At 34.1% G+C, this 13,295-nt stretch overlaps 2 protein-coding genes across 11 annotated transcripts in view; both read left to right on the top strand.

Moving 5' to 3' along the window:
• Nucleotides 1-13,295, top strand: part of LOC114330391 (ABC transporter G family member 23) — a 436,441-nt gene that overhangs the window by 149,134 nt on the left and 274,012 nt on the right. The gene's annotated exons all lie outside the window — the stretch shown is intronic.
• Nucleotides 1-13,295, top strand: part of LOC126880132 (ABC transporter G family member 23-like) — a 384,411-nt gene that overhangs the window by 304,613 nt on the left and 66,503 nt on the right. For all 10 annotated transcript variants that reach the window (XM_050643864.1, XM_050643859.1, XM_050643860.1 and 7 more), the window contains 2 exons: nt 6,182-6,285; nt 12,189-12,348. In XM_050643864.1, the coding sequence (XP_050499821.1) occupies nt 6,185-6,285; nt 12,189-12,348 (261 nt within the window). In that variant the 5' untranslated portion in view covers nt 6,182-6,184. The remainder of the gene's footprint in view (nt 1-6,181; nt 6,286-12,188; nt 12,349-13,295) is intronic.

The raw sequence follows: 13,295 nt of genomic DNA, 5'->3' as shown, positions 1-13,295 counted from the left end.
GAATGATGATAGCCAAACTGCGAAATGGAGGCGGACCTGAAGATGAAGACAAAAACAAAGACACTTAATCTTTTGCCATTACCTTCAATAGTTAAAAACAAGAAAGCAACGTGAAAGTCCCCTTTCAAGGACTACCCATGATGTGATGTCTTTATTGGTGATTTCCCTCGTGCAATTTTTACCACCCTTTCTTTTTCTATGCTGTTAATGTGCACTCTTTTTTATTTTAGTATCCTAGTATTATATTTAGTATCATATTTTAGTATCCATTTTTTAATATCTACACTTTTGAATAAGGTTTATACTACCTATTGCTTTCTCTTTTTTCTCTATCGAGGATATATTCCATTATATCTTTGCACAAATGTCATGATTCATTTGCAAATAAGTTAAATCAAAACATTAAATGAAACGTAAGAACGTCGATATGTAATATCATTGATATGTAGGTAAATAAAACAAATCTGTTTGTTTTATGTAAACTAGGATAACAACAAAAGCAAGTTCATTATAAAGCAGCTCATCTTGACAAATATGTATACATTGAGAAATAGATGTATGGTGGAGTAATAACTAGTGTTAGGATATGCGTCATATATAGGACATGATGACTTTTATGTAAAACCAGGATAAAAACTCGAGAGGGACGCTGTGATAGCGACTTTCCGGTAACTGCAATAAGTCGACTAAGGTATGGTAACTCTAACAGAAGAGTCCCTGGTCCTCCAAGTTGGGAGTTGGGAAGTAATATCAGCACCATGCTCTTATAAAAAAAGTTCTACGCTACAATGCCTACTAAAGACAAGATACCGGATGGACTTAACAAAGGGCCACTTATTAAAGAAAAATGGATTATGAATTTTGGCTCTTGCAATATTAAAGGACGACGCACTAAACTAAAAATGTACCTAACTGGAAACATACTCCCAAGTTGGTTAAAGTCAATCTTCGTAGCCATACCAAAATAAAGTAAATGCCAAAACATGCAAAGACTACAGAACAATTAGCCTAATGAGCCACTTACTTAAAACCTAGTTAAAAGTGATCTACCGCAGAATAGGGCTTTTCATCGATTGTCATTTGTTTCGAGCTTCTGTCATGTGTCACATAATATTAATATATCTACGTCATACGTCTTTGGTTTGTATAATCGTATATACCAATAACGTATGTCGTAGAAATGACTGTGAATGAAAAGCCCTATATATAAAAAATGCGAAGGACATGTATCGTGGACGTAGTTTCGATTCCGGTATGCGTCAGGCACCCGAGAGGCTCCATTCGCTGTCCAAGTGCATATGCAAAGATGCAGAGATGTTAACTGTGACGTGTATATCTGTTTTATCGACTACAGCAAGCATTTGAAAAAAGCGGGATTAGATGATAGAGACTTGAGAATCATATATGATGTATATAACAACCAAACTGCCAATCTTAAAATGGAGGACCAATTGACAGATGCAGTCTCCATAGATAGAGGAGTGAGGCAAGGATGCATTCTGTCCTCGGTGTTGTTTAATATATAATCTGAATATATCTTCGAACAAGCGCTGGGAGAACTACAGGAAGGCGTATTAGTCAACGGAATGCGTCTAAACAACATTAGATATGCCGACGACGCAGTATTTTTTGCAGATAGTCTAGATGGTTTGCAAATAATAATGTCGCGCATATCAGATATAAGTTGAGAACACGGACTTGATCTCAATACGAAAAAAACAAGGTACATGGTAGTCAGTAAGCGCGAAATATTAAACACACAGCTTTTGGTTAACCAAAAACCAAGTGACAGGGTGGACAGCTACACATACCTTGGTACCAACATAAACAGCCAATGGGACCACTCAAGTGAAATAAAACAACGCATAGGAAAAGCGAGGTCAGCGTTCATAACGATGAAGTCGCTTTTCAGATTTTCAGTCACGATTTACCATTTGCTTCCGAAATCTCTATCATCAGATGCTATGTATTTTCTACATTATTATACTAAGTAGATTCACTTTCCGAAGTATCTTAAAGAAAACTCGAGGCATTTGAGATGTGGTGTTTGAAGAATTTCGTGGGTGGATCGTGTGACTAATGTTGAGGTCCTACGCAGAATAGGTAAGGAATGCGAGATAATTAACACCATCAAAGAGCGCAAACTAGAATATTTTGGCCATGTTATGAGGAATGAACAGAGGTATGACTTGCTGCAACTCATCCTTCAGGGCAAGGTATTTGGAAAGAGAGGACCAGGGAGAAGAAGAATATATTGGCTTCAAAACCTGAGAAATTGGTTTAATACATATGCTCCGGACAACCGGACTATTCAGAAAAGCAGCAAGCAAAGATGAGATAACCATTCAGATCTCCAACATCTGGAACGGATAGACACCGTAAGAAAAAGACGTACTAACAGAAGAAAATTATAGAAGAGCCCAGAAGCTTTCAAATCAACAGTTCTTAGTGAAACAAAAAAGAAAGGCACGGGGTAGTAAACATATAGATGAGTACATACACCTATCTTCTTCTTCAAATCCCATCTCCGCGACCGAGGTCGGCATTCATCATATCTATTTAGACTTTAGAGATGGCTGCTCTGAAAAGTTTATTTGATGTACATCCCTACAATTCTCTCAGGTTGCGCAGCCATGATATTCTAGGTCTCCCTATACTTCTTTTGCCTTGGATCTTGCATAAGGACTTAGAGCAAGTTGTGTCTCTCTTCACGTGTAGCATGTCCGAGATATTCAAATTTTTCTGATTTTGATTATTAATCTTTATTTTGATTTTTCCATTTATTTATTAATCTTGCTCAGAACCTCTTTGTTTGTGACGTGTTCTGTCCATGATATATTCAGATCTCTTCTGTAGCTCCTCTCAAGGAGCCATTCCACAAAACAGAGTCGAGAAAACGCTAGGTGCTAACCTACCCACGGTTCTTAGACATACTACGGTTGTCTAGATCGACGGTGGTGGGGAAACTTAAATTTTTGACTTCACACGTCACAAGAGTACAGAATCCCATATTTTTAAATGATTTTCGATCATTGAATGTATGTTGTGTTAGTGTGTAGATATGTGTAGTATTTGTGTTATTATTAAATAATAAGACAAATAATATACATTTTATCTTATATTGCCCTTTTCATGAGCATTTTTCAGTGCGTAACAAATGATAGGAAAAAGGGTAAGTGACAGTTGTCACATTTTATTTTCAATTTGGAATAAAAAGCCTTAAAATATAGCCTTAAAAATTATACAAATTATATTTGTAATATTATTATCTAATTAAAAAAAAATATTTTTTTATTATGGCGCCATCTATCGACAACTAGAATAACTAGAATAAATGTTGTAAATGTCGGTAATCACGGACGTGCCTTTTTTTCTGTCACATACAATTTAATGCGTTAGAAAGAAATCGAAAAACTGTGACGCACTGAAAGATGATCATGAGGAAAAGAATACCATGTGGTGAATATCGTAAAACGGGCCATAGGAAACTCAATGTAAAATTCTAAACTGTTGAATTCCTGCTTCCCTAATTATTTTACATCAAAAGTCATGAGATAATGTTTGTAGAGAATTGAAATCTGTATTAAAATCAAAAGTTAAAATTGTTCTACGATTTAAACGCATTCCAAAATTTTGAAAAATATAATACATTTGCCACAGTAGGTATGTGTGGGAAAGTTAGGCCACACGTTACTATTTAACTGACAGTGCTCACACCATTGACTGAATAAAAAAATCTTTATTATTAATACTTTCTCCGCAGCTGAGGGTATTTTATTAACTGTATTGCTTTTGATGATAAAATGAAAATATTGACAGTTCAAAAATGTGAATATTCATTGTCGCATTATTGCATTGTGTGTGGCCTAATTTTGGGCTGAAAAACGTATTTTTACGCATTTTTACAAAATTTTGGAATATATTGAATTCGTAGAACAATTTTAACAGTTCTTTTCAATACAGATTTCAATCCTCTACAAATAGTTTCTAATGTCTTTTGATGTAAAATAATTAGGGAAGCAGGAATTCAACAGTTTAGAATTTTACATTGAGTTTCCTATGGCCCGTTTTCCAATTCACCACCCGGTAGGTATATCCTAGTTTACCTTATATTTTTGTATTTGTAATTTTGGTGTTGTTTCCCGTAAAAACCTATTTTGAATTATTCATGAAAGTTGTACATCGTACCTATTGTAGGAGTTTAAATAAATAAGGTAGAAAACGTTAAAACTCCATTATGTATTAACGTAATAATAATGTTGATGATATTTTGGAATGACAGGTACAGGCCGTAGTGTGCCAAATTTATTAGGTACCTATTATTTAAATTCTTACAATAAATTATACAAGTAATTCTAATTCACATAATCCTAGCTGACCTCTAAGGATAGTATGTATTCAATAGTTAATCTAGTACCAATGGAAATTCATCGACTCATTTTCAGTGTAGAATGGAGATTAAAGTCCTAGATTTCCGTAAATATTGCATATGGATAAATATCAACAATTTTCCATAATTAGGTATTATAATCCACTAAACATCTTTATTTCTTAACTATCTTGACTATTTTCCATACATAAAAGACATATACAAATAAATACCGAAGAAGGAGCAAAATGCAAAATTTTGAGGCACGTCAAAATTTTCAATGTGTTTTAAATGTATTCATTTTTTTCGAATCCTGAGAAAACTAATAAATATTTTTGAAAAATTTAAACGCTGAATGAAAGACTACATTATTATCGAGGGCTGAAGGTCCCTGAAAACTTCTATAATATTTATTTTAATAAGTTACAGGGCTGAAAATAAAAGAGGAGTGTGATTTTTAATTGCAAATATTTCATTCAAAAGAAACTTTTTATTTACTCTAAGGGACTTTCCGTCTTCGGTAATAACGTAATCTTTTATTCTGCGTTTAAATTTTTCTAAAATACTTATTAGTTTTCTCAGGATTCGAAAAAAATCGTATTACGATTCAAATGACAGTACACCCGTGACGTAATCGCACCCTTTATGTTCATTGGTTAGTCGATCTGGACAACCGTAGTAATATCTAAGAACCGTGTAACCTACCAACCTAACTCTTAGTTCTAACTTCAAATCTTTTATACAGGGCACTCTTCTCATTTTGTTAAAATTTGCTCTAGATACATACGTACAGCTACATACATCTATTCAGTGGTGTAAAAAGAAGATAGCAGATGTATCAAAGACTGGGATGATGCAAGTGAATGCGTAATAAAAGTCAAACTCATAATAAAAGGTTATGAAATGTGGATAATAAGTATGCACCATTCATCGGTAATTGCCGCTAACGACGACTTTTTAGATGACGTCGGTAGCAGAAAAAAAATTTTGGTTAGGAGATTTTAAGAATGGGCACACAGGACATAGAACAAATTAACTTTTTTTCGTTTCAGTAAGAACTGGTACCTACTGGTAACAATCTCTTTCTGTTTAGTAGTAGTCCTTTTATACTCCAGGTACCAAAATTCATAATCCGTTTTCGTTTGCCAAGTCGTTTCGTTTTCTGTTAAGTTCATATGGTATCTTCTCTTTACTAGACATTTAAGTGTATAACTTTTTTGCTGATAGCAGGGTTGGTGGCTCTACATCTCAACTAAAAACGTAATGGACCAGGGACTCTTCTGTTTGGGTTACCATACCTTAGTCGATTTGTTCCAGTTTTATGGCGCAGAAAACTCGAGTTTTACCATAGTAAAAACCTCTAAATAAAAAAGTAGAGGAAGACCACCTACTCGTTGGACTGACGAACTCAAGAAAATGTCAAGAAATTGGATGCAAAGTGCTCATAATAGAGCACAATGGACAAAAATGAGGGTGGCCTATGTCCAGCAGTGGACGCAAAGGGCTGATGATGATGATGAAAGACCTCTGCAATATCCTCTATATTTAAAACCCAATCCCCAACCATCTGATTTTTTGTATATATTCAGTATACTACAATTACTTTAAAAATCAGATTTTTAACTCGTCGAGATATACGTTAGCTTTTGGTTATACCTGTATTTCCGATCGAGTTGGTATTTATATTATAGTAAATAAATTCCTCCTGTGAATTATACACGGCACTTCATGGTTTATAATGTCTTGCCTTTTCGAGTGTTCTCAATAATTATGAAACAAAGTATAGTAATTTTATAAAATATTCTATTTCAGACGATGCATGACAACTATGCTGTTTATGTCGACAGAGTAGTCAAGAAGTATGGCCAAAAAGAAATTTTGTCAGGACTATCCATGAAAGTGGAGAGAGGAGTTATGTAAGTAGGAAAATCAAGTACTAATTTTAAAATTAATTGTACTTATGGAAAATACAGTAAGTAAACGCAAAACAAATATACTTCAACCACAGTTTCGACTCTGCCCACAAAAATCTTAATTGATCAGTTTTTTATAGAAGGCTACTTGTATTATACATTGAATAATTCATTTAAATGAAAATAGCACTATTGTTGTTTTAAATATATGACTTGCCTTTAACTAACTTTTTAAGTCACAAGATATCACCAAAAGCCATAAAAATAATTGTTGTGCATATTAAGGAAAATATAGTAAGACTTTACAAAATATACTCTACCAAAAAGCATCAATCTGCCGATACTTGGTACTTGGTGGAATCGCTCAGCACTGACTGCACCAAAATTTTCCGGAAGTTAAAAGATGTGTGTAAAAGATGTAGTTTGATGCTCATGTTGTAACCTAAGGCCGCTATTATATTAGGCAACTGGTGACGCCACCATGTTGCTCCACCAGTGACTCATGACGTCACGGGGCATTTAAGTAAATGAGACCTATTAGACTACGGCAACTACTTGCGCCACCAGAAATTGTTGTCGATCTGGTGGCCGAACCAGTCCACCAGCCGGGTAACCGGGTCTGGTGGCGCCACCAAGCCGGGGCTTTATGTTATATGGACCCTATTAGACTGAGCAACTGGTGTCGGCCACCAATAGTTCATTTGTATTGTAATCGAGTGCTTCGTATTTCTTTTCTATTAACTTCTATATTTTCTATTAACAAGCGTATATTTTTCTAAAACCTTTTTTGTTGATTTATAAATATGCTATATTAAAAAGTTCTTCTCGCAGATTTAGCCGTTAATTGTTTATTCATTGTTTAAACAATAAAAGCTCTTTTTATATTGTAGAAATATCGGTGAATTCATCACTTTACCTTGATCAAAAATGTTTCTATTTTGTTTTTAATTGTGCTGAATCCGAATGTGACGTTAATTGGAAATTTTAAAAAAATTGAGCTTTTATATATATATATATATATATATATATATATATATATATATATATATATATATATATATATATATATATATATATATATATATATATAGGTACAGTATGTCTGTGTAACTTGGAACCATATGGGAAACTTTTTTCTGATCAATTTTACGAAAAAAAAATTCTTTATAAAATGCTCTGCATAGTGTATGTTATACGAGGTATGACAAAAAAATTGTATGTAAAGTACCTTTAGATTTCACAACATCAAAAATTGTTATTATGAAAAGTTGTTAAGAATTAAAAAAAAACTATGTTTTGGGACGCATTAATTTTATTACATCATTCTAATTGAAAAAAAATGCAATTTTTTTTAAATTACGGATACCCAACATCATTTAATTACAAATATCTATAAGTATTTTATTATTAATTTTACTAAAAAAGTTATTTTTACAAAAAGCTTTATATGGTCTAAAATCTAAGATGCAATCATAATATATAAACTTTTATCAATTCTATACGAGGTATGTTAAAAAATATGAATTTCGTCCAAGAGTAAAGTACCTTTACAGTTCACAATATTTCAATTAGAAGAATGTAATTGCATATTCAAACATAGCTTTTAATTCCGAATAACTTTTTATAAAACATTTTTCTATATTGTTTATTATAAGGATACTTTACTCTTGAGCGAAATTCATATTTTTTGACATACCTCGTATAAAATTCACAAAATTTGAATCTGATGGTTGCATCTTATATTTTACACTATTAAGAGCATTTTATGAAGAATATTTTTTTTTTGTAAAATTGATAACAAACAAGTTTCCAATTGCATTTGATTATTTTTCCAATTCCAATTAATTTTATTATTTTTGCTGGTGGCTATTCTCGGCCACCAGTTGCCCGTGCTCACAATTTGGTGGGCCCACTAGTTGCGCCACTAGTTGCGCCACCAGTTACCTAGACTAATAGAGCCCTAAGGGCGCGTCCATAGTGCACGCTTGTTTCCGAGGCAGAAAGCCGACGCCGAGTCGGTGTAGCCATGATACTATAAATAACAAGATAGGAGCTTCCCGTAGCGCAAATACGTCCGAGTTCGCACATCGCATGATGTAACTGGAGACCGGAATTTGAATATTCTTGTTGTTAGCTTATAGTCCAGGCTATATCGTCGCCCCCGTTAGGTAATATATTCCGATTCGATTTTGTTGTACAAATCTCTTAAAAAGAATTCTTTATAACAAATACACAGAGTTCCAGGAGGTGCCGCGGTCGGAAACTTGTTTAAACAATTTTTTTAAACAAATTCAAAAAATAAATTTTTTTACTTCGTATAATTTTTTTAGATTCTTTGGGTCATTATGAGCCAAAAAGGTCTCTTGTAATTTTTCTCTAAAATTGACTGTTGTTGAGTTATACTCGATTTAAAATTTGAAAAACGCGAAAATGGTCATTTTCAAGGCTTAACAACTCGGTTAAAAATTATTATTATGTAAGTCAAAAAGTGACTGAATCAAAGTTGAAAGCCCCCCCCCCCTACAGGATCCTGAAGAAATTTTGTCATTACTTTATTACTGAGCTGTTATTTTTAATTGTTAACCATGAGCCCTAAGTGAGGCGGCCGTCAATGTGAGTGCAAGTGAGATGCACCATTAGACGGCATGAATGGTGCATCTCTTTCGCACTCACTATTGACGGCCGCCTAGGTATATGCAGTTAGCGCTCAGAAAAATAACAGCTTAGTAATAAAATAATGACAAAAATTTCTTCAGAATCTTGTAGGGTGGACTTTGATTTGGTCACTTTCTAACTTTAATAGTAATAATTTTTAACTGAGTTATTAAGCCTTGAAAATGTCGATTTTCGCGTTTTTCAAATATTAAATCGCTTATAACTCGACAAAAATAAATTTTAGAGAAAGATCTCAAGAGACTTTTTTTGCTCATAATGACCCAAAAAATCTAAGAAAATTGAACGAATTGGAAAAATTAATTTATGAATTTGTTTAAAAAAATTGTTTAAACAATTTTCTGATCGCGGCACCTCCTGGCATCCTGTGGATTTGTTAAAGGAACTCTTTTTAGTAAGTTTGTGCAAAAAAATTGAATCGGAATAATTTACCTAACGGGGGTGACCATACAGTATGGACTATACAACCGCGAGCAATTCAAACTAATCGGAAATCATTCGGCCATTACGAACTTGGGTCTCCAGTTACGTCACGACTCCCTTCTCTTCGAGATGCGCAATATACTATCTTCTTATTTATAGTATCATGGGTGTAGCTAAATCCTTCGTATTTAAAAGGGCCTGTGAAAAATGCACCAGCGCGCTGACCACTAAATACGAATGATAATTCGCACCCCACTCGGCGCTGGCTCTCTGACTCCAACACCATTGTGCACCATGACGCGCCCTAGTTTGAAACTCTCCAAGAGTTGCTGAATAATTTCAGCGTAATTCTGTTTTCGTGAATTTAAAAGAGAGTCTTTAAAAGCTTTTTTGAAAGCCAAGCAGGTACTCTTTTTAATTTATAATATTGTTCCGGTGAAATATTCAATATAAAATGTCATCAAAAATGCTGCCTTTTTCTTTTAAAATGACACGCTAGCTAGAAAATGCCGAAATGAGATACATACTTGAAACAGTCTCCTTCAATTAGCAAAATTTTAACGAATTATTTCATGAGACCCTATTTTAGATGCAGGGATGAATCTTCTTCTTCTTTAGGTGCCGTGTCTGTATTCAGACGTTGGCTGTCATCATGTGTACAATTTCCTGAAACCTCTCTCTATCGGCTGTTGCGCGAAATAATTCTTCTACTGTGCAGCCACACCATTGTCTAATATTACGCAGCCATGAAAGTTTCTTTCTCTTTCCCTCCACTTTTCCTTGTATTAAAAGGCGAAGCAGATGGTATTTAGGTCCTCGAACTATATGGCCGAAATATTCTGTATTTCTCCTCTTTATGATGCTTATGAGCAGACGTTCTGAATTCATCATTTGAAGAACATCTTCATTGGAAGTGTGCACACCCACGATATCTTTAGGATTCGTTGATAGCACCACAATTCGAATGCTTCTATTTTGTTTAGCATTGTGGTTTTTAACGTCCATGTCTCACAACTATACAATAAGATAGACCACACATAACACTTCAGGACCTTCTTTCGAATATTCATCCAAAGATTTCTGTTACATAAAACTGGTTTCTAGGTCATAAAAGCCTTCCGTGATATTTCGATCCTAGTTATTATCTCTTCATCAGAGTCATAAAGTACATTTAACCAGCTGCCAAGGTACTTGAAATGATTCACCCGTTCTAACTCCTCAAGAGAAAGCTGACCCTGATCTATATTAATCTTTCCAACTACCATCCACTTCGTTTTTGAAATGTTGATTTTAAGGCCTCTCCGATAACTTGCTTCACTGACTAGATTTAGTAGTGTCTGAAGATCTTGTAAATTTTCAGCAAGAATGGCTGTATCGTCAGCGTATCTAATATTATTGATTACTTCTCCGCCTAGCCTTACTCCCTCTTGTCTGTCATCCAAAGCCTCCCTAAAGATTTCTTCAAACAGATTAAAAAGGGTGGGTGATAAAACACAACTTTGTCGTACTCCACGTTTTATCGGTAGTTTTTCAGTACGACTGTCTCCAATTTGGATAGAGGCTACTTGATTGTAATGTAAGTATTTCAGCAGTCTTATATCGTAGTGGTCAAGTCCTGCTGCCCGCAGGCAATTGAAAAGTGTATCATGTTGTACTCGGTCGAATGCCTTCTCGAAGTCGATGAAACAAACATAAACGTTCTTTCGGAATTCACAACTTTTTTGTAAGAAAACGCGCATACAAAATAGTGCTTCTCTAGTTCCTAGACCATTTCTAAATCCAAATTGCTTATTACCCATTCTAGTTTCGCACAGAAGGAATACTCGGTTTTGTATAATACGTAAAAGAATCTTAAGTGTGTGACTCATCAAACTGATTAGTCTAAAATCGCTACATTTGGGGGCCTGCTTTTCTTTGGTAATGTTATAAACAGTGACTCCAACCAATCATCTGGTATTTTTCCTTCGTTGTGAATTTCGTTGAAGAAAGTAGTCAAGTAGGTAATGTTTTCCTAATCTAAAAGTTTAAGTAGCTCAACAGTGATTTGATCTGGTCCGGGTGCTTTATTGTTTTTGGCTTGTTGTAATGCTTTTATGACTTCCGACTTCAGAATACTGGGACCTCTGTCTAATTGGTTGTCACACGTAGTATTTGGAGCATTTTCTCGAGAAACATCGTCAAAAAGGTCACTGATGTGTCTCTCCCATTCTTTGCACTGTTGTTCGTGATCACAAATTTTTCCGTCTGCGGTCTGACGGATGGATGCAGAGGTTCTTTTGTCAACAATTGGTTGATGTACATTGTACAATGTGACGATCACAAAGCTCTAGGTAAGCTCTTGGTAGTCTATTTGACTGTATCTACTCAATGATTTTCATGAACTACTCACAGATCTATAAGGTAGAGAAAAACTTGAGGTGGAAGAGAAAAACTAATCATGGTTTTGAAACCCGCATACTCAAATACCTATTATGTATTACCGTTGATTGATGTATTGGGGTTAATATTTCAATCAACGGTATTACCTATTATTACTATAAATAACCTTATGTGTAACATACTTTTATTTAATTTGTTTTCAATATTTTTTTATATATTTAAAAATAAATATGACTCTTTTAGTTCTTTATCACGGGAACAATAATTTTTCGTTTCTTAAATTAAATTAATTTATAAGTCGTATGTAGTCTTAAGTTTAGGTTTCTTTTTGCATAGTTCTTTTTAGTCAAATGGAGCTATATAGGTCCTAGACCTCGGCTCCTTTTTCTTTAATAATAATAATAATAATAATAATAATATTTTGCTTTCAGATACGGCTTATTAGGCTCAAGTGGATGTGGAAAGACGACCTTGCTCAATAGTATTGTTGGTCGCAATAAAATCGATGGGGGTGAAGTATGGGTCCTGGGAGGAAAACCAGGGCAACCAGGAAGCGGTGTACCAGGTCCTAGAGTAGGCTACATGCCTCAAGTAAGTAATGTATTGTGTTAATCACAGAAATAGAACGAACAGATCAACCACAAATATTTAAGCGGGTTTAGTTTTTAGGTTTAGTTAAGTTAAGTAATGGTAAGGAAATTGACAATACTATACCCCGTTTTTAAACCAGAAGGAATAAGCTCAAAAGACTAAAAAAACTCAAAATATTTACACCTAATAATGTCACTAGAAAAAAAGCACCAAATTATTTTTTGGTTGAATTATTTTTTGGTTGATCATGTTGGACGGAAATTCATAATTATTATGTTATACTAATACGTTGCTAAAGAGTAATATATAACTGTTATAACTCTATATAACTAAGGAGTTAGATATGAAATGCCAAAAGTGAAGTGTCAAAATTTCATAAATGTCAATAGTGTCAAAATTTCTTGTGACCATAGGAACAAGCATTACGGCGCGGTAAATTTGAATTACTCCTTCTAGTTTAAACAGGGCCGGACTGGCTCATGAAAAAGGCGCCAACCCAAATTCTAAAAAAGGCGCCAACCCAAATTCTAAAAAAGGCGCCAACCTAATCTCTAAACAAAGGCGCCAGACCCCCTCCTAATCTTTTACATCAAACGTTTTATGTAAAGTACATACATCAATATTACTTGTGAATTTTTTTTAAGTTTAATTTTAATTTAAATCCATAAAGTAATTTACTATTTTTATTGGGAAGAGTAAATTATATTAAGATACCGCAAAAATATAGCTTCAGTTTTCCAGTATCTCTTTTACTCCATTACGCTCTTTGGTAGGTACTCTCTGGAGACTCTAAACAAATTTTTGAAAAGTGTGAGTAATTTTTAAACTGCTTTTACAGAAAAATCTTCTAATTTTAAAAATATTTAACAAAAATCATAATGATTGGTGTTCAACAGAATCTTTTTAAATGTTTTCAGATTTTTAGAGCGCTCTAAAACTCCATACAT

Source organism: Diabrotica virgifera, chromosome 2 (genome assembly GCF_917563875.1).
Source record: "Diabrotica virgifera virgifera chromosome 2, PGI_DIABVI_V3a".
NCBI classification, from domain to species: Eukaryota; Metazoa; Arthropoda; class Insecta; order Coleoptera; family Chrysomelidae; genus Diabrotica; species Diabrotica virgifera.
This window is presented reverse-complemented; position numbering and strand designations above follow the sequence as displayed.